The sequence below is a fragment of the Talpa occidentalis genome, unplaced genomic scaffold (assembly GCF_014898055.3).
Source record: "Talpa occidentalis isolate TD23 unplaced genomic scaffold, MPIMG_talOcc4v2.1 talOcc4.1279, whole genome shotgun sequence".
Lineage (NCBI taxonomy): Eukaryota > Metazoa > Chordata > Mammalia > Eulipotyphla > Talpidae > Talpa > Talpa occidentalis.
Window position 1 is genome coordinate 1 of NW_023601299.1, and position 21230 is coordinate 21230.

General features: G+C 60.9%; 2 protein-coding genes across 2 annotated transcripts; one reads left to right on the forward strand and one right to left on the reverse strand.

Moving 5' to 3' along the window:
• Positions 1-237: 237 nt before the first annotated feature.
• On the forward strand, positions 238-16925 carry LOC119242635 (ATP-dependent RNA helicase DDX54-like). The gene is given in 25 exon segments (XM_037508160.2): positions 238-414; positions 2519-2599; positions 2601-2649; positions 2880-2950; positions 3480-3543; positions 3546-3614; positions 3617-3646; positions 3649-3665; positions 3768-3817; positions 4735-4776; positions 4903-4998; positions 5620-5741; positions 5832-5893; positions 5977-6108; positions 7140-7350; positions 8732-8865; position 9236; positions 9861-10091; positions 10173-10246; positions 10899-11111; positions 12024-12166; positions 12252-12365; positions 12846-12950; positions 13114-13226; positions 14671-16925. Coding segments are annotated over 25 exon segments (2634 nt in total). The 3' UTR covers positions 14904-16925.
• Positions 15895-21168, reverse strand: LOC119242634 (cilia- and flagella-associated protein 73-like). Its single transcript, XM_037508159.2, has 7 exons — positions 21119-21168; positions 19797-19902; positions 18912-19016; positions 18113-18313; positions 17393-17614; positions 16949-17107; positions 15895-15989 (listed from the first exon to the last, which is right to left on the reverse strand). Exons 1-7 carry the CDS (start codon positions 21166-21168, stop codon positions 15912-15914), a joined length of 921 nt encoding a protein of 306 aa, XP_037364056.1. The 3' UTR covers positions 15895-15911.
• Between the last annotated feature and the right edge of the window lie 62 nt (positions 21169-21230).

Consider the following 21230-nt stretch of genomic DNA (forward strand, 5'->3'; position numbering starts at 1 on the left):
GGCGGGGCGCGGCCGGAACCATTCCCGCCCGGGGGGGACGCCCCGTTCCGGACGCCCCCAAGTTTCCCAAAGCCTCGGAGACGGGCGCCCCGCGCCCCGGAGGGGGTGTGCGCGCGTTCCAAGCCTCCGCGCGCGGCAGGAGGGGGGGGCGCCCCGGCGCAGAGGGGGCGCCCCCGGCCCGCAGTGGGTGCGTCCCCGCAGGCGCCGCCCCTTCCCGCTGCCCTGCGCCCGGCCCGCATGGCGGCCGGCACGCGCCCGGCGGCCGGCCCTCGGTCTCGCGCGGCCATGGCCCAGTGGAGGAAGAAGAAGGGGCTCCGGAGGCGCCGGGGCGCGGCCGCCCAGGCGCGCAGCAGCGACTCGGAGGACGGCGAGTTCGAGGTCCAGGCGGAGGACGACGTGCGGGCCCGAAGGTGCGCGCGGGGCGGTGCGCGCGGGGGCCCGGCCCTCGCCCCGCGCCTCGGGCTCCCCGCGCGGGGGTGGGGCCCGCCGGGGCGCGCGGCCCGGGACGGGCTGGGCGCGGCGGGGGCGCGGGCCGCGGGCGAGGTCGGGGGCCCGGGCTGGGGCCGGGGCCTGGGGCCTCCCGGCCGGCGGCGCAGCCTGCGCCCCTCATTGGCCACCGTCCGCCCAGGGGGCGGGCCCCCGTGCCCATCCGGCCAATGGAAAGTGTGGGCGCCGACGGTGTGACTTGGAGAGTTTGGGGAATTCTTGGGAACTTGAGTGAGGGGGGCCGAGCCACGTGGTTGCAGACGGTGACGCCCCCAAACCCCCGGGAAGCTAATCCTAGACGGAGCCTGCTCCCTGCGGGCCCGGTCGTGCGCAGAGCTTTACGCGCCTGCCTTAATCCGCACCCCAACCCTGTGGCCTAAGTACGATCACCCCGTTTTCCAAGGGAGAAGCTGAGGCCGAGGGGGCTGGAGGAGCTCGATCACAGTCTCGGTGTGTGGGAGGGAGAGCCAGCTGCCATCCCGGCCCCGGGGTCTGCTCCGCGTGCACCACGGAGTGCCAGCTGTGTACAGATGGGGAGAGGGGGGCGGGCCTGTGAGCAGCGGGGGACAGCTGTAACCCATGACCCCCACCCCATCTCTGTGCTCTGCCCTGGCCTGACACGAGCAGGCTCAGGGTAGGTAGATGCAAGAGTGGGCGCTTACAGGGGAAAGGGCTGCACCTTCCCTTCAGAGCCAGAACTCCGCAGCGTCTCCACCCCAGCGGAGTCAGCGCCCAGCACCCAGCGGTGTCCATAAATGTGGAAGAAGGTGGTGAACAGCAGAGGGTGCAGAAGACCAGCCGCATACGCCTTTCAGATTAAGGGCTTTGCAGAAGGAAACTCTGTGCAGATCCGCCCAGACCCTGTACTGGCTGCCGGGCAAAGGAGAAGCTGCTTAATGTCTCTGTGCCTCAGTTTCCACATGTAGAGAAGGCAGGTTTGCCTCCAAGACAGCAGAGAGGGTCATCCATGTGTCCACATGGCCTACTCATTCAGCAAACATTGTTGGGCCCCCGGTGCGTCCCGAGCAGGGGTTGGCAAGCTTTTCCTGGAAAGGACCACATGGTAAAGACTTTAGGCTCTGCAGGGCTATCTAGTGTTATTGTCTTTTTTGTTTGGTTATTTTACAATTTTTTAAATGTGAAAACCCTTCTTAGCTCACGACTCCACGGGGTAGGCTGCAGCTTTGACCTTGGGGTGATGGGCCCCGCACAGAGGGTCACAGTGGCAAGTGCATGGACCCTGAAGCAGGGCTCATGTCCAGCCCCCGGAGCTGGCTGTGTGGCCTGGACAGGGCTCCTCGCCTCTCTGCGCCTTAGTTTCCTTCTCAACTGTGAAAGGGACAGAGTAACAGCGCCGCGCACAGGGTTGTTTTGAGGATTAAGTGGGTTCATTTCTCAGAAGCTCAGGGGCACCCGGCTTGTAGTAAGTGCCTGGGAAGGTTTAGCTGTCATTCTGAAGCCCTGTGGGCGAGAAGCTTCCCCAGGAAGGGGCGTCAGGGTTGGGCCCTGGAAGGCAGCTCTGAGCCAGGCCGGAGAGCCCTGAGTCAGGGAGGGGTGAGGGATCAGGGAGGGGCTTGGGTGGGGGCAGGGCAGCTGGAAAAGCCTATTTCCTCGCACGGGTGGGTGTTCTCATTGGCTCCCTAAAGTCTTTAAGTTTCCAGGGCCTTGACAGGTGGGGTGGCGATGCGATGGCCGGCGGTGGGCAGTGCTGGCCACCCCTTCCCATTTCGTCTTCACAGCATTATGGGAGGTTTAGGCTCTTGTCATCCCCAATTCCCAGATGTGCAGACAGAGGCTGGGGAGATCGCACCCCTCACCCTAGCTGCGATTGAGACCCGGTCGGCAGCCGCCATGGTGCCCACTCTGAACCTGGCCCAGCCAGGGGGTGCCTTTGCAGCTGCCATATGATCTGGCAGGAGAGGCTGCAGCTTGAATTGGGGAGATTGATGGGCAACATGCCCCCATCAGCGCCCTCAGTCCCCCGTGTTCTGGTGGGGCCTCGAGTGACCCTGCCACTCTGTTCTCCCCCCAGCCGGGTCCTGGCAGACCCTTGCCCGCCTTCCCCGCCTCAGAATGCATGTCGGACGTGGAGCCGGACACGCGGGAGGGGATGTGAGGCCCAGAACAAGAAGAAGAAGAAGTCGGGCGGCTTCCAGTCCATGGGTGAGTGAGCAGACATGGGGGCATTGGGGTGCAGCAGGGGCATCTAGAGTGTTCGAGTCAGAATCGCTGTTGGCAGAGTTGCCTCTAAGTCTCAGGAGCTCTCCACTTTGCTCTATCAAGTTCCTTTTTTCTTGCTGTTTGCTTGTTGACACTTCACATTCAGCCTGGGTGGTTTTCTAGGGGGGTACAGAGGACTCCCCACCTCCCTGGCCATTCCCTGTCTCTCCTAGGCTTGAGCTATCCAGTATTCAAAGGCATCATGAAGAAGGGCTACAAGGTGCCCACGCCCATCCAGAGGAAGGTACGGCGGGGGGCTCCTGGGTGGGGTGGGGCAAGCAGCAGCACCCCGTGTCCCGCTGGCACATCTGTGACCCCCCCACCCTGCTCTGGCGAAGTCCCACAAACTTGCCCATTTCATAGGTGGAAAAAGTTGGCCCCAGCAGAGCAGACCTTGACTCTGGGCCTCTGCCATTGAGTCTCCTGGAGGCTGCCCACTGCTGAGCCCCAGCAAGTACCCTGCAGGCACCCCAGTATCACCCAGGATTGTTATCATCAAGTCTTTAGCTGAGAGAGACCAGGTTTTTCTGGGGGCCTGAGGCGGAGGACTAGACAGGGTCAGCCTCTGCCTGAAGGACGTTCCGTCCCGGCACAGAGCAGGGGGTGGTGCATCCCGGAGGCTGTACGGGCAGCTTTAGCAAGAGGGTGCTCAGTTCCCTGCAGTGGGACTCCCTAGTTGGCCCATTCCTCAAGGCCTCGAAGCTCTGGATCACAGGCCTCAAGTACTTGGGTGCAGGACTCACCCTCTTCCTCCCCCACTCAACCCTCTCCAGACCATCCCGGTGATCCTGGACGGCAAGGACGTGGTGGCCATGGCCCGCACGGGCAGCGGCAAGACGGCTGCTTCCTCATCCCCATGTTTGAGCGGCTCAAGACCCGCAGCGCCCAGACCGGGGCCCGCGCTCTTGTCCTTCTCCCACCCGGGAGCTGGCCCTGCAGACATGAAGTTCACCAAGGAGGTGGGTCAGGCCGGGCGGGGGAGGGCAGGGCTGAGTTGGGACCTGCTGGGGGGCATGAGTGGCCGAGTCATCTCCCTCATCCTCTCTCTCTTCCCCCTACAGCTGGGCAAGTTCACCGGCCTCAAGACTGCCCTGATCCTGGGCGGGGACAAGTAAGAGCCCCCGCACCCCTGATGCAGGCATACCCTGTGCCTCGGGCCAGGGAGACCGGGCCTGCGGGCTTACTAGCACCAGCAGCTTCTTGGCACATCCAGATACTGACCGGGGAAACGTGCAGTACAATTCCCAAAGAGCTTGCCACGTGCGCTTGGACAAAGACTCCGGCGCTCCTGGGAGAAGTCTGGGGTGGTGCCAGGGCACCCGAGTGGGCCGCGTAGTTGTGAGGTTCGGTAGCCCGAGTGTGGTGGTCTCAGAGTCCACGGCACAAAACTCGAGGGTGGTTTGTGACTGCTCAGATCTGCAAAGCGTGTCGTTGGCTGATGTGCGGTGCCTTCCCGTCTCACGGATGAAAAGACTCAGGCCATGGCTGGCCCAGACCCGAGATCAGGACCCCGGCTCCTGCGCCTTTACTGCCCCTCCCCCAGTTTCTTGTTCTCTCAGAATGTCACTGTCACTGGTCACCCTTGATTTTCTTTTTCAGTGCTCTTTTGCCCATTTTACTAATTCTGTAGCTTGTGATTGTTAGAAGTGCTATCCTGGGCTCAGCCTGGCCCAGACTTTTGGCTCCTCCAGGTGTCCCGGGCGTGTTTCCGAGGAGGACTAAAGTTAGGGGGTGCAAGCTCAGATTCCAGGGGAAGCCCGGACTCCTGGTGGAGCAGGCAGCAGTTCCAGGGTGGGCGGCTGCTGGGTGGCGCTGTGGGCCAAGGCAGCCTTGTTGCTCATGGGGAATTCTTCGTTGTAGCAAATTTTTTATACGTTTGAACTTGTCTGTCTTATCAAGGCAATGCCTTTTCTTAGTATGGCAGTAATAACCTTTCCCCAGTTCTAAGCCTGAGGGCAAGGTGTGGGGACTCCTGGGCATTTGGGTATGAGAAGGGAGAGGCACTAAAGGGACACTTTTTCCCCCTAGAATGGAAGACCAGTTTGCGGCCCTGCACGAAAATCCCGACATGTGAGTCTGTGGATGGGGGATGGTACTCTGGGGCCCTTTCCAGGCGACCAACAACTGGGCAGAAGAGGGGGGCTGTGGTTGGTGGCCGTGGGCCAGGGGTGACCTGGCCTGCACACCCCTTTCCAGAATCATTGCCACGCCTGGGCGCTTGGTGCATGTGGCTGTGGAGATGAACCTGAAGCTGCAGAGCGTGGAGTACGTGGTGTTCGATGAGGCCGACAGGTAAGGCAGCATGTACACTCGGTGCACCTGAGGGGGTGGGGGGTGTGAAGTTGCCCAGGGGAGACCTATGTGGCCAAGATGGAAGCCACAAATGTGGGCCATGAACCTCGGGCAGTCCTGGAGCTGATCTCTGGAGCTCCCAGGACCAGTCATTTTTAGTTTATCTTACATCCAGGAATACTGAAGAAAATAATAACACCCACCCAGTTGAGAGCAGTCTGGAGCCAGGAGGGCAGAGTCAAAGCCCTGTGACTTTGGGCCAATGACCCAGGGTTTCTGGGCCCAGCGTGGGGCTAGCCTAGCAGGCACCTCTCAGGTGCGGTGGGGACAGACTCACTGATGTCTGTGAGCTCCTCAGATCCGGGGCCGGCACAGGGTGAGGGTCAATATGAATTCGTAAGAAACATACCTGGGAACCGGCTCAAGTGCTCAAGGTCATCACTGCTTAGGGAACGTTGTCAAATAGAGAGAAAAGGGCTGAATTAAAGAAACAGGTGAGGCCAACACAAGTCCATGTGGCAGACGGTGTCCTTGGGGCAGGATGGAGGGTTTGGAACTCACTAGAAGGAAGCCCCTGCCCTGACACAGCCCTGCCCTTCACCTCTGCCCTTTGCACTCCAGGCTCTTTGAAATGGGGTTCGCAGAGCAACTGCAGGAAATCATCGCGCGCCTCCCGGGGGGCCACCAGACAGTCCTGTTCTCCGCCACTCTGCCCAAACTGCTGGTGGAGTTTGCCCGGGCAGGTGAGTGGGCAGGGGAGCCATGCAGGGACTTGAGGAGGAATTGGGGGGCCCTGTCTCCTGACTCCTCTACCCACCCCATGCCCACCACAGGCCTCACAGAACCTGTGCTCATCCGACTAGATGTGGATGCCAAACTCAACGAGCAGCTCAAGGTGAGGCCTACGCCCCTGCCCCTTTCCAGGCCGCCTGTCAGGTGGGCCCCGAGGTACAAACACAGGGGCCCCTCTCCCCACAGACCTCCTTCTTCCTTGTGCGTGAGGACACCAAGGCTGCCGTGCTGCTTCACCTGCTGCGCAATGTGGTGCGGCCGCAGGACCAGACAGTGGTGTTTGTGGCCACAAAGCACCATGCCGAGTACCTCAGTGAGGTGAGGGGCCCTGACGCCAGGTGTGTGGTGGGGGGCGGGGGTGTGGCACCAGCTTGCAGCTGCGGTTCCCTGCATGGCCACCAGGGGGCAGCACCAGAGCGGGACACGGGCTGGCCCGTGCTCCCAACTTTTACTTAAAAAAAGTTCAACACATACTGAAGGCCGCAAAGTAGGTAAAGGACCGCCAGCTACTCGGTTATCAGGTCATAGCCCACCTTGATTCGGTTCCTCCTTCCACCCAGGTTATTTTGAAGTAGCTCCTGGCCTGCTCTCCTTTCCTCTTCCGTAGATTTTCAGTGTCCTGTGCTTCACGTTTTTAATCGAGTGCTCCCTGCTTGCAGTGAGCTGAGTGCATGTCCTGGCCCAGGCAGGCGGTCTGAGGAGCTTTTCCTCACGTGTGTACCCGTGTCCCTCAGCCACAGCAAGGGGATGTCCTGGGCCCTGAAGGCCACCGGGCCCCTTCCCGGTCTGGGGCTAAGTTCAAGGCTCGCTGGGTTTCGCTTACTTGACTTGCATTAACGGTGCCTCCTCTGCAGCTGCCAGGGTCATGGATGAGTAAGATCAAAATAGAGATTTTGAAATAGCAGTTCGCCTGCCTGTGCGCCTGTGCCCTGGGCCTTTCTCAGCCCGTGTGTGCGCTGACTTTTTTAGCCTCCTAGCAAAGTTGCCGAGCAGGGGCTGTTCTCCCCGTTCTAGGGTGAAGAAAGCAGAAGCACCGAGGTGTTAGGTGACTTGCCCGAGGTCACACAGCTTGTTAGTGACGGTCAGGAGGAGGCTTGTATCCTGGGTGGCACTCGCAGCCCCTGCCTGTGTTGGCATCTCTGCATTAACCCCACAGTGAGGCAGGGGGTCCCATAAGCCCTGTTTGTACTGGTGAAGATAACAAACTGGGGTGCCCAGCACAGCAGGGCTTCTGGCTGAGACCTGAGAACCTGTGTTCTACCTGACCCCCTCCCTGGCCCCCCAAGGCCTGGCCGCCTCTCCTGCCAGCCTCCTCCTCACCTCCCCACCTCCTTCTTCTCTCCGGGCAGCTGCTGACAACCCAGCGGGTGAGCTGCGCCCACATCTACAGCGCCCTGGACCAGACGGCCCGCAAGATCAACCTGGCCAAGTTCACACATGGCAAGTGCTCTGCCCTCATCGTGACCGACCTGGCAGCCCGGGGCCTGGACATCCCGCTGCTAGACAACGTCATCAACTACAGCTTCCCCGCCAAGGGCAAGCTTTTTCTGCACCGCGTGGGTAAGAGGGTGTCTGGGCTGCCAGAAGGGGGTGCTTCTCTCATCTTGAGGGCACAGGCAGGATTCTGGTGGGCAGCCCCTCCACTTCCCGGATCCTTGATGACATGACTCTTCAGTCCCCTCCCCCCTGAAGCCCTCTCCCTGAAGCCATCTTGTCAGCGCCTGTGCAGCCTTCAAACGCCACACCCAGCCCTCTGTGTCCCGCCACATCTGCTGCCACTGGACTTCTGGGCTCCCTACCTTGTCACTGCATGGTCAGCCCCACCTGCCCCTCAGCCCTCCCAGATCACTCGGGTTAGCTGTGTCACACTCCCTCTGACGTCACCCTGTGTGCCAGGGGCCCCGCAACTTTGTTTGCATCCATCTGCATAGACTGAACAGCAGTGAAGGAGGAGATGCTGGCTTCCCTGGTGGCCTGGGCCTTGACCTTAGTCCGGCTGCACAGGAGGCCTCATCTGGGTCTCCGGCTTGGGTCCACCTTTCTGTTGGTCACTTCTTGCTGTTTCCAAGTTCCCATTGCTCTGGGAAGGCTGACTTTGCACATTCCTTGAGGGGTCCCCAGAACCCCCAAAGGGAATTACTCATGCATGATGTGACCACCAGTGTCATTAGGCCACTTCCAAATGTGGTGATATTTTGTGCAAGAAGCAGAAACAGGCCAAAATGTAAGGCCACGTGTGGATTCACTTGTCACAGAATTGGAGCCTCACTGGACGTTCTTTCCTGTCCTGCGTCTGTGCATCAGGCGTGTTTCCATTCACCATTCAGTGTCATAATTCTACGACGGGTCAGCAGATTGTTGCTGAAAAGGCCTGGATAGTATTGTGGCTTTGGGACCAGAGTTTTGCTGATCACTGCTGTTGTCCTAGACAGTATGTAAACAAATGAGCATGATCATGTGCCAATAAAACTTTATTTACACAAACAGGTGGAGGGCCGAATTTGGCTGCTGGGCCACTTGGCTGGCCCCTGCCCTCAGCTGTATAATTCCCATGGTGGGGCCATCAGATAATTACCTTAACCAGCCCTTTGTCCTTAAGCCTTTAGGTGGTTTCCAACTTGGGGCTGTTCAGACAGATCCTAGCAGACATCCCTGTGTGTGAATCTGTAAACTTGGTTATTTCTTTGGGGAGAATTCCCAAAGTGGGGCTGCTGAAGACTTTGATACTGACACTGTGCAGTGCTTTGTCTTTACTCCTGCAAACTTCCCAAGTCCCAGGTGCAGGAACCTGGTGACTGTCAGTGTGCCTTCCCCCTTTGTGGGGGCTCCTCTTTGAGGCATGGCCTTGGCTTGACTCATACCTTTGGGGTTCAGGAAATGGGACTTGTGTTGGCCTCAGGACTTGTGTTTGCTCCATCTTGACCACTGTTTGCTCCCGCAGGCCGTGTGGCCCGGGCTGGTCGAAGTGGCACAGCCTACTCCTTGGTGGCCCCCGACGAGGTTCCCTACCTGCTGGACCTGCACCTGTTCCTGGGCCGTGCCCTCACCCTTGCCCGCCCCACGAGGAGCCCTCAGGTGCGTGGAGGCTGGGGCAGGGCTGGGGTCCCCCTCGAGTCTACGGTATGGGCCTAGGGGATGAAGTGTCCTGCTGTGGGAAGAGGTAGGGCTGGATTTGACCCCTGTATTTTAAATTCAGTATCTTACATAAAAATCTGTGTTCCTGCCTTTTGTCAGAAGGCAGGCGGTCACGGCCCGGGTGAGCATGCTTTTTCCGGGGTAACTGTTAAGGCCATACTACACCATGGCACCCTCACTAGGTGGACCCCAGGTTCACTGCATCCCCCACCAGCCTGCTTCTCTTGTCCATGCACCTGCCCAGCCCTTGAAGTCGTCAACTTGAGACTGAGTTTTCGGGGAGACCAGCGCAGGGAGAGAGAGCAAGGAGGGTCAGGCTGTGCGCACAGAACTCTCCTTCAGGGTGGGCGGGTGGGATTGTAAGGTCCTCAATGCCAGTCCTCTCGTGTGGCCATGGCCACCTGGGAGGGTTGCTCAACAAACTGAATCAAGTTACTTGCCCACAGCAGGGAGGGGGAGCCCATTGCTGAGGGGGCCGCCCCGGCAGGGAGTGAGCACAGGGCATGGCACCCCGCCGCCTGATGCCTGGCCCTCACCGTACCACATTGGCTGTGGTAGTGACTACCAGCCAGCCGGGGCTTCCCAGAGCTCTGGGGCGCTTGTGCCAGGGGCAGTTTGGAAACAGGCAGGACAGAACAGGGTGAGGAGGAGCCTCTTCTGGGCCTCCATTTCCTGTCTGTAAAATGGGGGTGTTGCAGAGTCACTGGTCTCCGTGAGAACGGTTTTTCTCAAAGGCCACGCAGTCACTATTTGAGACTCCAGGCTGTAGGTGGGCCTGTTCCCTGCCCTCGTGTGCAAAGGTGGCCACAGGAGACAGGAACCGACAGGCCAGGCAGCGCTCACATGAAGCTGCCGTCTAAGGTGGACGTGCTGGGCCAGTCCGAGAGCTGCTCCATGGTGACCGTTTCTCTGTTTGGTCGTTTGTGGGCCGGCAGGCGCACCGGGCGGGGACGGAGTGCTGGGCCGCGTGCCGCAGGGCGTGGTGGACGACGAGGACTGCGGCCTGCGGACCACGCTGGAGAACTCGCTGGAGCTGCGAGGCCTGGGCCGCGTGGCCGACAACGCCCAGCAGCAGTACGTGCGCTCTCGGCCGGCGCCCTCACCCGAGTCCATCAAGAGGGCCAAGGAGCTGGACCTGGCAGAGCTGGGCCTGCACCCCCTCTTCAGTGAGTCGCAGCCGGGGTGGGGAAGGGCCACAGGCAGGCCCTGCATAGCTGCCCCTGGCCTGACACCTCCCTGTCCACCAGGCTCACGCTTCGAGGAGAAGGAGCTGCAGCGGCTGAGGCTGGTAGACAGCATCAAGAACTACCGCTCGCGGGCGGTGAGTGGGGGGCGGCCAAGCTGCTGGAGCGGGGTGACGGGGTCATGCTCAAATGCTGCTCCTGACTCCCAGCAGAAGTTTCCAGCTGAGCCTGCAGGTTCTTCACCTGCATCCCCGGCTCTGCAAGCATCTCCAGAGATGCCCCTTGTTCTGGAACCATCCCCACTGGTCCACAGCAGGACCCCGTGTGGCAGTCATTTCCCACCACCACAGATGGGTAGACTGAGGCTCACGGAAGCAGGTGACCCGCCAGGGCCTGATAGAGGCCTGAGGAGCTGACTTTAGATCACCTTGAGCCTCCCACTGGACACCCCACCTGGTGCCTCTGGGTGGGATACACAAAAGTGAGGTGAGAACTACCCAGGCCGGCCCAGCCTGCCAGTATCAGGAAAGGGGAGCTGGAGGGTGTTCTGCTTCCGAGCCCTGGTGAACCGGGGCTGAAGTCTTAGCCCTGGCTTCCCCCAGCTGCGTGACCTTGGGCAGGTTACTGGCCCACTCCGGGCCTCCCTTTCTCGCTGTGAAATACGGGTACGAGAGTACCTGCCTCACAGAGGAGACGGCCTTGCGAGGAATGTATAAAGAGTCCGCCAAGGTGGGGACGATGGCACTGGGGAGGATCAGTGGGTGAAGAGCTGGGGTGTCTTCTCCACAGACCATCTTTGAGATCAACGCCTCCAGCCGGGACCTGAGCAGCCAGGTGATGCGAGCCAAGCGGCAGAAGGACCGAAAGGCCATCGCCAGCTTCCAGCAGGGGCGGCAGGACCGGCAGGAGGGCCTGACCAGCCGAGCCCTGAGCTGCCCGGCCCCGCGGGAGACGCAGCCCGAGCAGGAGGAGGAGGAGGCGGCTGTGAGGGAGAGTGTGGAGGTGCGTGCTCCTGCTCAGGACCCTGGTGGTGTCGGCGCCTGGGGTTGGGGGATGCAGTGAGCCAGTCCACCCTGGCCACTGACCTTCAGCCTCCCTGTCTGCAGGAGGGGGCACAGCCCTTGTCCTGCCCCTTGTCTAAAACCCCAGGGCTCAGAATCTGGGGTACGGGCACTGTGTGTGACCTAACATTCTCGGCAGTGTCTGGGGTGTCAGGTCCCTTGGGAGGCAAGCAGGTCCCCAAACCCAGGGGACAGATGCAGACTGGGCAACCTCTCCTCTGCTCAGGTTGGTTTTTGCCACTGAGTGCACTGGTCATTTTCAGAATGATTGGGGGTGGGCCCAGGGGTGCCTCTGGCACTGTCATCGTCACTGTCTGTCTTAGCCCGAGGTCCCAGGCAGGCAGAAAGAGGCAGAGCGGGGGAGGGCAGCGGCCTACATGGGGCCTCAGCATGGGAAGGCTGGGATGCCAACCACAGAGGTGTCCCCATCACCTCGTGGGCCAGGCCCTGGGCCTGCTCGCCCGCCATGTTCCTCTCACATTTGACCGGGTAGAAAGCTCAGCCCACAAGTGCAGTGGAAACCCCCTGGTCTGGTTCATGTTCTCTAGGGCAAGGCCAGCCCGGAGAGGGGCAGGGCTGGGCCTTGGTCACACAGCCTTGGTCACACTGGACTGAGCAGGGGCTGGACACATCTTGCCCCCCCCTCACCCAGGCCTCCTCCAGTCCTGCTTCTGCTGGGCTTGAAGTGGAGGTGGGGGGCTGCGTGTGCAGATGAGACTGTGCATGGCAACACACAGCTTTTACTCCTGGAAACTCTGGCCCTCGGCTCTGGGTAGGCTGCGGAGTGGGGCGGCCCTGTGGGCTCCCCAGGGGCTGTAGGGGTGACAGTCACCCCTGGGCCTGGGTCTGTCAGGACATCTTCACAGAGGTCGTGGGCCGCAAGCGGCAACAGCCAGGACTTGAGCGGGATGCCAAGAGGCGGAGGGAAGGGGCCCGCCAGCGGGACCAGGAATTCTACGTCCCCTACCGGCCCAAGGACTTCGACAGCGAGCGGGGGTGAGTGGCCGCTGAGCCCAGGGTGGGGCAGGTGGGTCTCATGGGCCCACCAGCCCCATCATATGTCCGTACTTTACCTCCGCAGCCTGAGCGTCGGTGGGGACGGGGGTGCCTTTGAGCAGCAGGTGGCGGGCGCGGTCCTGGACCTGATGGGGGACGAAGGCCAGAACCTGACCAGGACGCGGCAGCAGCTCAAGTGGTGAGTGAGCAGCAAGCTGGGACTGCTGTGCCCCTCGCTCGGCCCACGGGACAGGCACGAGTCCCTCCTTCCCTCAGCCCATCTGACGCCCCAAGAAACGTGACCCCCCCAGTTCATCCTGCACAGCACGAATTATGACCCCTGCCTGTCTGTCTGTCCCCTTGGTGTGATCACCACAACCGGGATCTTGACTGCGCCCGTCCTCTTGCTGACTCGTCTGACCCTTGTGCCCACCTAGACTGATTCTAGGGAGGTGATGGGATTCAGCCCAGAGCCCCAGAACCCTCCGGGGGCTGGTCCCTGACCCAGTCCTTTGCGGAGCTGACCCCTGACCCGCTGCCTTGGAGACCTGGCTGCAGGGAGGGAGGAGGCAGGCTAGGGCCTGGCGCTTCAGAATTCTCCATCAAGCACTGAGAGGGCCCTGGGGGGAAGCAGGCCTCCTGCTCACGCCTCCGTGGGGCCTTCCACCCTCTCCCGCAGGGACCGGAAGAAGAAGCGGTTTGTGGGGCAGTCGGGACAGGAGGACAAGAAGAAGATCAAGACCGAGAGTGGCCGCTACATCAGCAGCTCCTACAAGCGGGACCTGTATCCGGAGGGGCGGGGCGGGGCCAGGGTACTAACTGGGTGGGGTTCGGGCCGGGGCCTGGCCCGCTGGGGCTGCCCCTCCCCGCCGGGTGGGGCCGTCCCTGCTGGCCGGGGTGGCAGGGCCGTCCGGGGCTGCACGCTGCCTCCTTAACGCCGCCGCCAGCTACCAGAAGTGGAAGCAGAAACAGAAAATTGACGATCGCGACTCGGAGGACGAGGGGCCGGCTCACCAGCGGGGCCCCGCCCGGAGAGGTGGGAGGTGGGGCCGAGGCCCAGGTGAGCGCCCGCGGGGCTCCTCCCGGGGCTCTTCCCCGCTGCACGGTGGTCCTGGCCTCGGTCCTCTCCCCCGGCCTGGCTCCCGCGGCCCGGGAAGGGCGCAGGTGGCCCTGGAGCCCGGCTCTGCCAGAGCTCGTGCAGGGCGGCCAGGCCGGGGCCGCGGCCCTAAGTCAGTGCTCGGGGCGGGGGACAGGAGCCGGCCCTGCCCACCCCCTCCGCCGCGGGGGAGCGGGCTGAGGGCTTCCGCTTGCCCACGTGTGGCCTGGGAGGAGACTCACAAGGAGAGGGCCTGGCCCGGAGTCACCCCATGACCTGCCACCCCATCCCACCCTCGGGACTGGGCTCTCCCCTCCCGTGTCTCTGAGCCTCATCTTCCTCCTGCGGCTTCTCTGCTCTCCTGCCTGCCGGTGGCTTTTCTCCTGTCTCCCGTCTGCCTCTGCCTCTGCCTCTGCCCTTCTCTGCCGCTCTGCAGCCCTGTTTCTCTCCATCTTTGTCTCTGCCCCATCTCCGCGTCTGGGCTCAGGTGGCCTTGGAGCCCTGCCCCACCCGCTGCTCATCGCCGCCTTGTCTCCACCTGCGCCTCTCCCAGTCTCGGGCTCTTGGTTTGCCTCTGCCCTTCTCTCTCCTTTGTGCCCCTCCCCCAGAGTCCCTGTCTGCAGACTGTCCCTGCCTCCCTTGGCCTTAATCCACCCTTCAGCTGCGGGGAGAGCAGTTGTTGTCCCCTGCGCTTTGTGCGCCTTGGAGTGATGGGTCCTTGTTAGGCTCCCAGGCTCCAGACAAGAGTCTCACCTGGGGCCGACTCAGTAGCCCTCCCTGAGGGAGTCCTGCAGAGGTCACTTGTGGGTGGGGAGGAGCTGGGCAGCGAGGGTGATGGGACAGGAGGGTGACCCTGGGCTTAGGGAGCGGCCAGGGCGCCTGGTAGGTGCCCTCTGCTGCTGCCACTTTGCTGAGTGATTGGACAAATGCCTTTCCTGGCCCTGCCCGAGAAAGGTTCAGCTATAGCCTTTTTTCATCTAAGAGCCTGAGCGTGAGGGAGACAGGGAGTGGGGTCTGTGTGCTCACTGCTGGGTCTGCAGTTGAGTGATTTGTAACATAACGGCTGCGCTTGGGAGGTGGCACCTGCTCGAAGCACTGCTCATATAGTTCCTTTGCTCTCCCTGGGCCCCACGAGGTAGGTGCTGTTACTCATGATTCACAGAGTGGGAAATTGCGGCTCAGAGAAGTTATGACTTGCCTTAGTTCCCAGAGGGCACAGCCGGGATCTGAAGCCCCGCAGCCCTGGCCTGTGGCCCACACCTACTGACCGGTAGACTGCCCGAGCTCCTGCAGACACCTCCGTGTGCCAGATGCCAGGCCCGGGCAGTGAACACTAATGGGAGTGGGGCAGGGGAGCCTCCAGAGGCCGCTGGGCAAGGCTGAGCACCCCAAATCCCTGTCCTGGCAGGTGCAGCCCAGTCCCGCAGTCCGGCCGCCCCCTCTGGCCACGTGCGCTCCGAGCTGAAGACCAAGCAGCAAATCCTGAAGCAGCGGCGGCGGGCCCAGAAGATGCGCTTCCTGCAGCGCGGAGGCCTCAAGCAGCTCTCTGTCCGCAACCGCCGCCGGGTCCAGGAGCTGCAGCGGGGGGCCTTCGGCCGGGGGGCCCACTCCAAGAAGGGCAAGATGAGGAAGAAGATGTGAGGAGGGACCCAGCCTCGACTCCCGTGTGGCCAAGCGTCCCTGCCTGGCCTGTGCTGATCCGGGAGCTCCCTGTGGGAGCTGCAGCCATGGAAAGTGACGCTGTGTGGCCCAGGAAGGCGGTGGCTGCCTCCGCCCAAGACACTGCGCAGGGTCATGCAGTTGTCAGAAGCTACCAGCAAGGCCTGCGGGCCAAGGCAGGGCGGGAACTCGGCGCTGTTTCCGGGTTCAGAGGTCACGGTCACCACTCTAAACCTGGGTGCCTCGGCTCCGTGATGTATTTATAATGTAATAAACCTTTATTGAGCACATCTCATGGGCCAGGAGCACGGTCCGCTCAGGCGTCCAAAGGGCCAGACCAGGTCGGGGCCTGTGAGTGAGTCTGGTATGACCCCACCCCGGCCCCGAGGGTGGGCTCTGCTGCTGTCTCCATTTCACAGATGAGGAAAATGAGGCCCACGGGACAGGTCACCAACCTGAGGTGACAAGTCAGAAGCTGGTGGTCAGTTCCCCTGCCTCCTGCTAGGACCACTGGCGACTGGAGAGGACTGAGGGCTGGGGGACCGGACTGAGAGGGGTTAGCTCTGCCGCACTGCACACCAGAGGTCAGCCTGTCCGTGCTCCCCGCCCCTACTTGGGAGGCCAAGGGCAAGCCCCAGTAGTGAGTTTGAACTGTGGGGTCCACATACACGGTTTATTTGGTACCTTGGGGTCTGCATTCACAGATTTGACTGACCTTGGATGTCGGTTGGTTGAGTCTGAGGACTTGGACCTGTGGATACTTAAATCCTGCCTGGCCTTTGGATACCCGGGGGTCAGATCCCAGACCCCAGTGTTGTTCAAGGGCCCACTGTCCTCTCCTGTGCCTCGTGTATCCCCATCGCAGTCCAGGTGGGGAACCGCGTGTGGGGAGAGCCACGCAACCCTCACCCCAAAGGAGATGTGGCCACTGTCTTCCAGGGGCAGAGCCCTCAAGGGCCCCCCACTAACCAACTGCTCACCTGCGCAGTGCTAGGAGCTGGAGGTGGCGGGCTCGGCCTGACCAAGGCTGGCCAGCATGGAGGTGAGGTCCAGGATGAACAGCTTCACCTGGGGAGTTACCGACACGGCCAAAGTCACAGCCAGGCCCTGAGCCTGCTCAGCTCCCCACCCCCCAACACCAGGGAGAGGGGGCTGCCAAGCAGTGGTGGGGGGTAGAGACCCCATAAAAGGGGTCCCAGGGACAGTGAACCCAGCCTACACCGTTCTGGGTTCTCAAAGCCTCAGTCCGACCCTCCCCAATTCAGTAGCAGATCACCATCACCTGTATAATTAAATTAGCATTTTTCATTTACACCATTTTTTTCCCTTTTAATTGGATCAGTCATACTTGATGGACGACCTGCTGCCATCTTCGCCACGGGAAGCCCGCCTTTATTTTGTCTTAATTAGCTTATTGACATGCGCTCCGTGAGCACCCATCGGCCCACTGCGGAGGCTGGAACTTGGCGAGCTTTACCTGTGGGCTTTCCTTCCACGTTCGTCACTGAACTACAATCTGAGAGGGAAACTCCCCACTGAAAATAGAAGAAAATAGCTCGTATAGGGGATCCCTGGAAAAATAAGTGCCCTGAAAATGAACTGAATTCTGACCAGCGCTCTGCCTGCAGGGAGTGAGTCCTTGGTGGCCCTGCAGTGCAGAATGAAAGGCCCCCACAACCCGGCCCTCCAGAGGGGGGCCTCAGCCTGTGCACGGTTGGAGGTGAGAGTCAGGGACTCATTAAAAGTGATCCTGCACCTCCTGATTTTGCTCTGATATTGCGGTTGGTTAGTGCTGTGGACCTTGGTAGAAAGGCTGGCACCACTATACAGAGCCCGTCGTCCTGACCACACAGCAGACAGGCTCCAGACGAGCCAGGACCACCAGGCAGGAGGGCCCCGCGGCCATGCAGCCCGTTCCCGGGCTCTGACCTCAGAAGATCGTGCCTACTCCAGAGAAGGTGGGATCTCAGGCACCATGATGTTCCAGAAGGTTCGGGGGCTGGAGATGACATGAAAAGGGGCCTCACCTGCTCCAGCTGACCCTCAGTGTCCTCCGGGTCCAGGGCCAGTGGCTGCCTCTGATGCTGGCACACCAGCTGGAACATGTTGAGTGCCCACATCCGGGTCCGTCCCAGGAGCAGGGTCTTCTCAGCTGCTGTGTTCTGGATCTGAATCCACTTGGATTCCTGGGGAGCACCCCACCCCCTTATTAAGGTATACGCTGGTCAGAGGGCTCTGGGGCCTCATTCCCCACCGGATGCTGGTGGGTTCTGGCAGGGAGACCGCAGGGGGTGGGCATTCCTGATGCTCTGGGGGAGACAGGGCAGTGAATCTGGGGGAGACTGTGCTGGAATCTCCCATTAGTGTACCCCAGCTGCTCTTAGCCATCCTGCGCTCCTCCACTGCCAGCGCAGGACTGGAATGGGGCTCCGGGCAGGGACTCGGGGCCCACCTCCGCCTGCCGAGTGTACCCAGTGCAACGTGTTCTCCCGCGCAGCCTCCAGGCGCTCCAGTAGCTGCGCCCGCTGCTGCCCCTGCCGAAGCAGCTCGTCCTGCCAGGCATCCTGGAGCCGCTGCAGCCGTGTGCGCGCCTCCTCCAGCTGTGCCAGCTGTTGGCACTCTGTGGTCCTCAGAGCCGCTAGCGTGTCGGCCAGGCCTTCGAAGCGTGCCACCAGCTCCGAGACCTCCTGGAACTGGAGGGTGTGCTCGCTCGAACCTCCAGCCCCCACTCGGCCTGGCCCTGCAGTGCCTCAGCTGAGTGTGAAACGGGGGCATCGTACAGCCTCCCCCTCCCCCCCCAGATATGGGGATTACTGGGGCTCCCCTCCACCTCTGCATACGCCAAGCCTCACTGCCTGTTATTAACGTTAATTTCTTGTTCATTCAACTGATACTCCCTGAGTGCCTGGCTCCTCCCTCTCTCTCCCACCTGCCTGACTGTGCGTCCCTGAGCCAGTTACTTTCCCAGGCTCAGTTTCTCCATCTGTAAAATGGGCTTGATAATAACGGGTCCCATTCACCGCGCCGTGGAGGTAATTCAAGAGCACGCCTGTCCGTGGTGCAGTAAATGCTCAATAGGTGGTGGCTCCTGGCACACAGCGGCCCAGTAGCGTGCCCTTCCCAAGCTGGCCTGAGCCCCTCGCGCCGCGCAAGGGCGGCGATCAGCCCGGTACCTGCCGCAGGCCTCTCACCTCCGGCAGCTGCTCCAGCGCTTGCTCCAGCAGGTGCGCGCAGGGCTCCAGGCGCTGCTGCCGGCGCTGCAGCCGCGTGCGCTCCCGCTGCAGCTCGGCGAGCTGGGCCCGCAGCCGCAGCGCCTCGGCCTCCTGGCGGCCCGCGCGGTGCCGCTCCTCCGCCGCCCTCCGCAGCGCGCGGCCACGACGGGCCTCGGCGTCCTAGGGAGTGGACAAGGAGAGGAGGCGACGACCCCCCAGGACACGGGAGCTTGCGGGACTCACAGCTTGCAGACCGCCCCAAAATTTCTCTAAGGGCGGCAAACGGTTGGCTCTGGGGCAAATTCAGCAGACTCTGCTCCTGGTCGCATCCTCTCCCTTGTGACCCTCTACTTTTTATTTATTTATTTTAAAGATTTTCTTATTTATTTATGCATGTAAGAGCTGGGGTACAGGCCAGAGGTGCGGGAGGTAAGTGGGGAGCAGAACAGGCAGAGCCACTAAAATATACTGCTAAGGGGAGCTGAGGGCTGCACTGGAGAGGTCTGCTGCACCCTGTGGGTCAGCTCCCTGGCTGGGATTGAACTCCTGCTGCTGTAGCTGGCGAGAGCTTCACAGTGTTGAGACTTAATCCCTTGCACCACCGAGGAGGCCTGTCTCCCTCTACTTTTTAAAGTCAAATGCTTGGAGCAGTGCATCCTTGTTTCCCAGACACCCCCTTTTCGTAAGTGCACTTTTTATATTTATGTGATCTGTCTGGCCTCTATGGGGCTGTGATTTTGCCGCTCGAGTGACCTGCCTCCCAGTAGTCTGCACCCACCTGCAGAAACTTGTCAAATCGGACAAAGGACCCCTTCAGCTCCTGCTCCTTCTGCTCCAACTGCTGCCAGCACAGTTTCAGGGCTGCCTTGGTGGTCTGGAACACCTGGGGGGTGAGGAGTGGGTGTCAATGTTGAAGAGTCGACTCATCCAAATCCTTTCGGGCTCACACTTAACCTCAAGCCTCTGTTGCCCCTGATCTGTTGCTGCACCCCTGCTCAAATCCACACACGGCTCTCCCTACCCTTTGAGGAAGGCCTCCCGGCCCCCTGCAGCTCCTGTTTGTCAGGTCCTTGCCTTTCCTTCTGGTCTCCTCTTGCCTTCTCTTCCCTGTCATCCTCACTCCAGCCCCTTGACCACATGTGCTTTGTCCTTATCTTTCAGGTTTTGTGCATGCTGGTCCCTCTGCCCTTTTCCCTCCTGGCCCATCTCCCTTTGCTGTTGACCTCCCATTCAGCAATCTCTAAGTCACCGCTTCCTCCAGGTAGCCCTCCTTGACTACCCCATGTGGAGTTAGGAACTTCTTCTGGGCTCCCACAGTTCCTGCTCAGTGTTTACCCCCCAGCAGTCTCCCAGGCCAGTTGTTTGTCTTCTCTAGTCCATGAGCCCCATGAGGGCTAGGATTGTGGTGAGACTGCTAGATCTCAGCACATTGTAGGTGCTCAATACACAATTATTTACACCAACAACTGATCTCATTTGCTACCCATTTGAGGAAAACCAAGGCTGAGGAAACCAAGGCTGAGAAGGGTGAAATGACCTGTCTCAGACCTTGTAGTTAACAAGTTGGCTCCATCACTTCTGATCTCCCTGTTCACTGCCATTATTATTATTATTATTATTATGTCTGGGATCCCAGAGTCTCAGGGACTCAGTGAGAGCTCACCTCCTTCTGGGCCCGCAAGGCCCGGTCTGCATCTTCCAGCTCCCGCCTTTTCTCCAGCAGTCCCAGCACGGGTGGGAAGTGGCCCACATCCTGCTCCAGTGTCTTTCTGGGGGGCTCAAGGAGGAGGTGGTGGTGAAGGTAGCAAAAGTCAAGGCCCCCCAAACTCCTGCTAGTGCCTGGAGTGACCCCAGAAGTCACCCTGAGCACAAGGCACTGTTCTGGGTGCAGGGGTGAACAAGACACAAAAATCCTTGTATCCCCATGGGATAGAAATAAAGAATAATGGTTCTGGGGCATGGAAGGTGCTAAGGTGACCAAAGGAAATCTTTGACTGAAAGAGAGGCTGAAAGGTTTCTCTGAGGAGGTGGCATTTCACCGGGGACTTGAAGGAAAAAGAAGAATAACATTGCAGGGAAGAGATTCTAGGCTGAGGGAACCGCCAATGCCAAGGCCCGAGAGGAGCTGGGTGCACGGGAGGAGAGAGGAGGTGGGAGAGCTGGAGGGGAGGGAGGGAGAAGGAGAGATGGGGATGGAGTCCCAGAGGCTGTGAGGGTCAGCTTGTGGTGGGGCCTGGCAGAGGCGGACTTTGGCCTTGACTGAGTCAGGTAGGAGCCATGGAAGGGCTTTGAGCAGAGGAGGGTCCCTCTGGGGAGCAAGGGCAATAGAAGGAGCTGGGCATCAGGAGGCGAGTGACGGGGCTCAGCGATAATCCAGACCTGGAGCTGGAAGGATGTTGCCACGGAAGTCTTGGGGGGAGCACATCTGGGATGTGGGAGACCAGTTCCTTGCTATGGCCAAGTTGAGCATGAGATGGAGGGCCCGGGAGGAGGCTGGGTGCTGGCGTCAGAAAAGGGGCTGGACGTGGCCCCCAGGGTCAGGGGCGCGGGGACAGAAGGCATGCACGAAGACCCACGCAGCAAGGTGCTCCCACTCTGGCCCAAAGGAGTCCTCTCATCTCACAGATTCTGGGACTGCGCTTGGGACCCGCGGTGGCGCCACCAACCCCAGCCGACACAGGGCAAGCTGCTGCCACTCGTCTGATGTACAGAGTTTGCGGGGGGCGGGGGTGAGAGGACTGACTCTCCGGGGTGTCAGCTGGGGGTGGAGATGAGCACCAGTTAGAGACCTGGGCTGTTGACCCAGCTCTGCCCTAATCCCCGGCTTGGGGGAAGCCACCATTTCTCCTTGAGCCTCAGTGTCTCCCACTGTGAAGTGGGGGCCTAATAACCGTCCACCAGGAGCGGTCCAAAGAGGCCAGGGCCCGGGTGCCGGGGTGAGCCCTCCGACCAGCTCCTGCTGTCCCAGCTCTGCCTCTCACTCACAGTTTCGCTTGCAAGGCCAGTCGGAAATATTCCTCCCAGGACACTGCCATCGTCCGGGGATTGCCCCGGCTTTTCTCTCCACCAACTGGAGTTTTGCACAAGCGAGGAGGCC

Bases quoted from the DNA above. Each gene is read 5' to 3' on its own strand.
- LOC119242634 (XM_037508159.2), bottom strand. From the start codon at position 21,168: ATGGCAGTGTCCTGGGAGGAATATTTCCGACTGGCCTTGCAAGCGAAA. The intron at 18,314-18,911 runs GTGGGTGCAGAC...TCCACTCCCTAG, and splicing joins GATTTGACAAGTTTCTGCAG to GACGCCGAGGCCCGTCGTGG. The intron at 17,108-17,392 runs GTACACTCGGCA...GGTGCTCCCCAG, and splicing joins GGGAGAACACGTTGCACTGG to GAATCCAAGTGGATTCAGAT.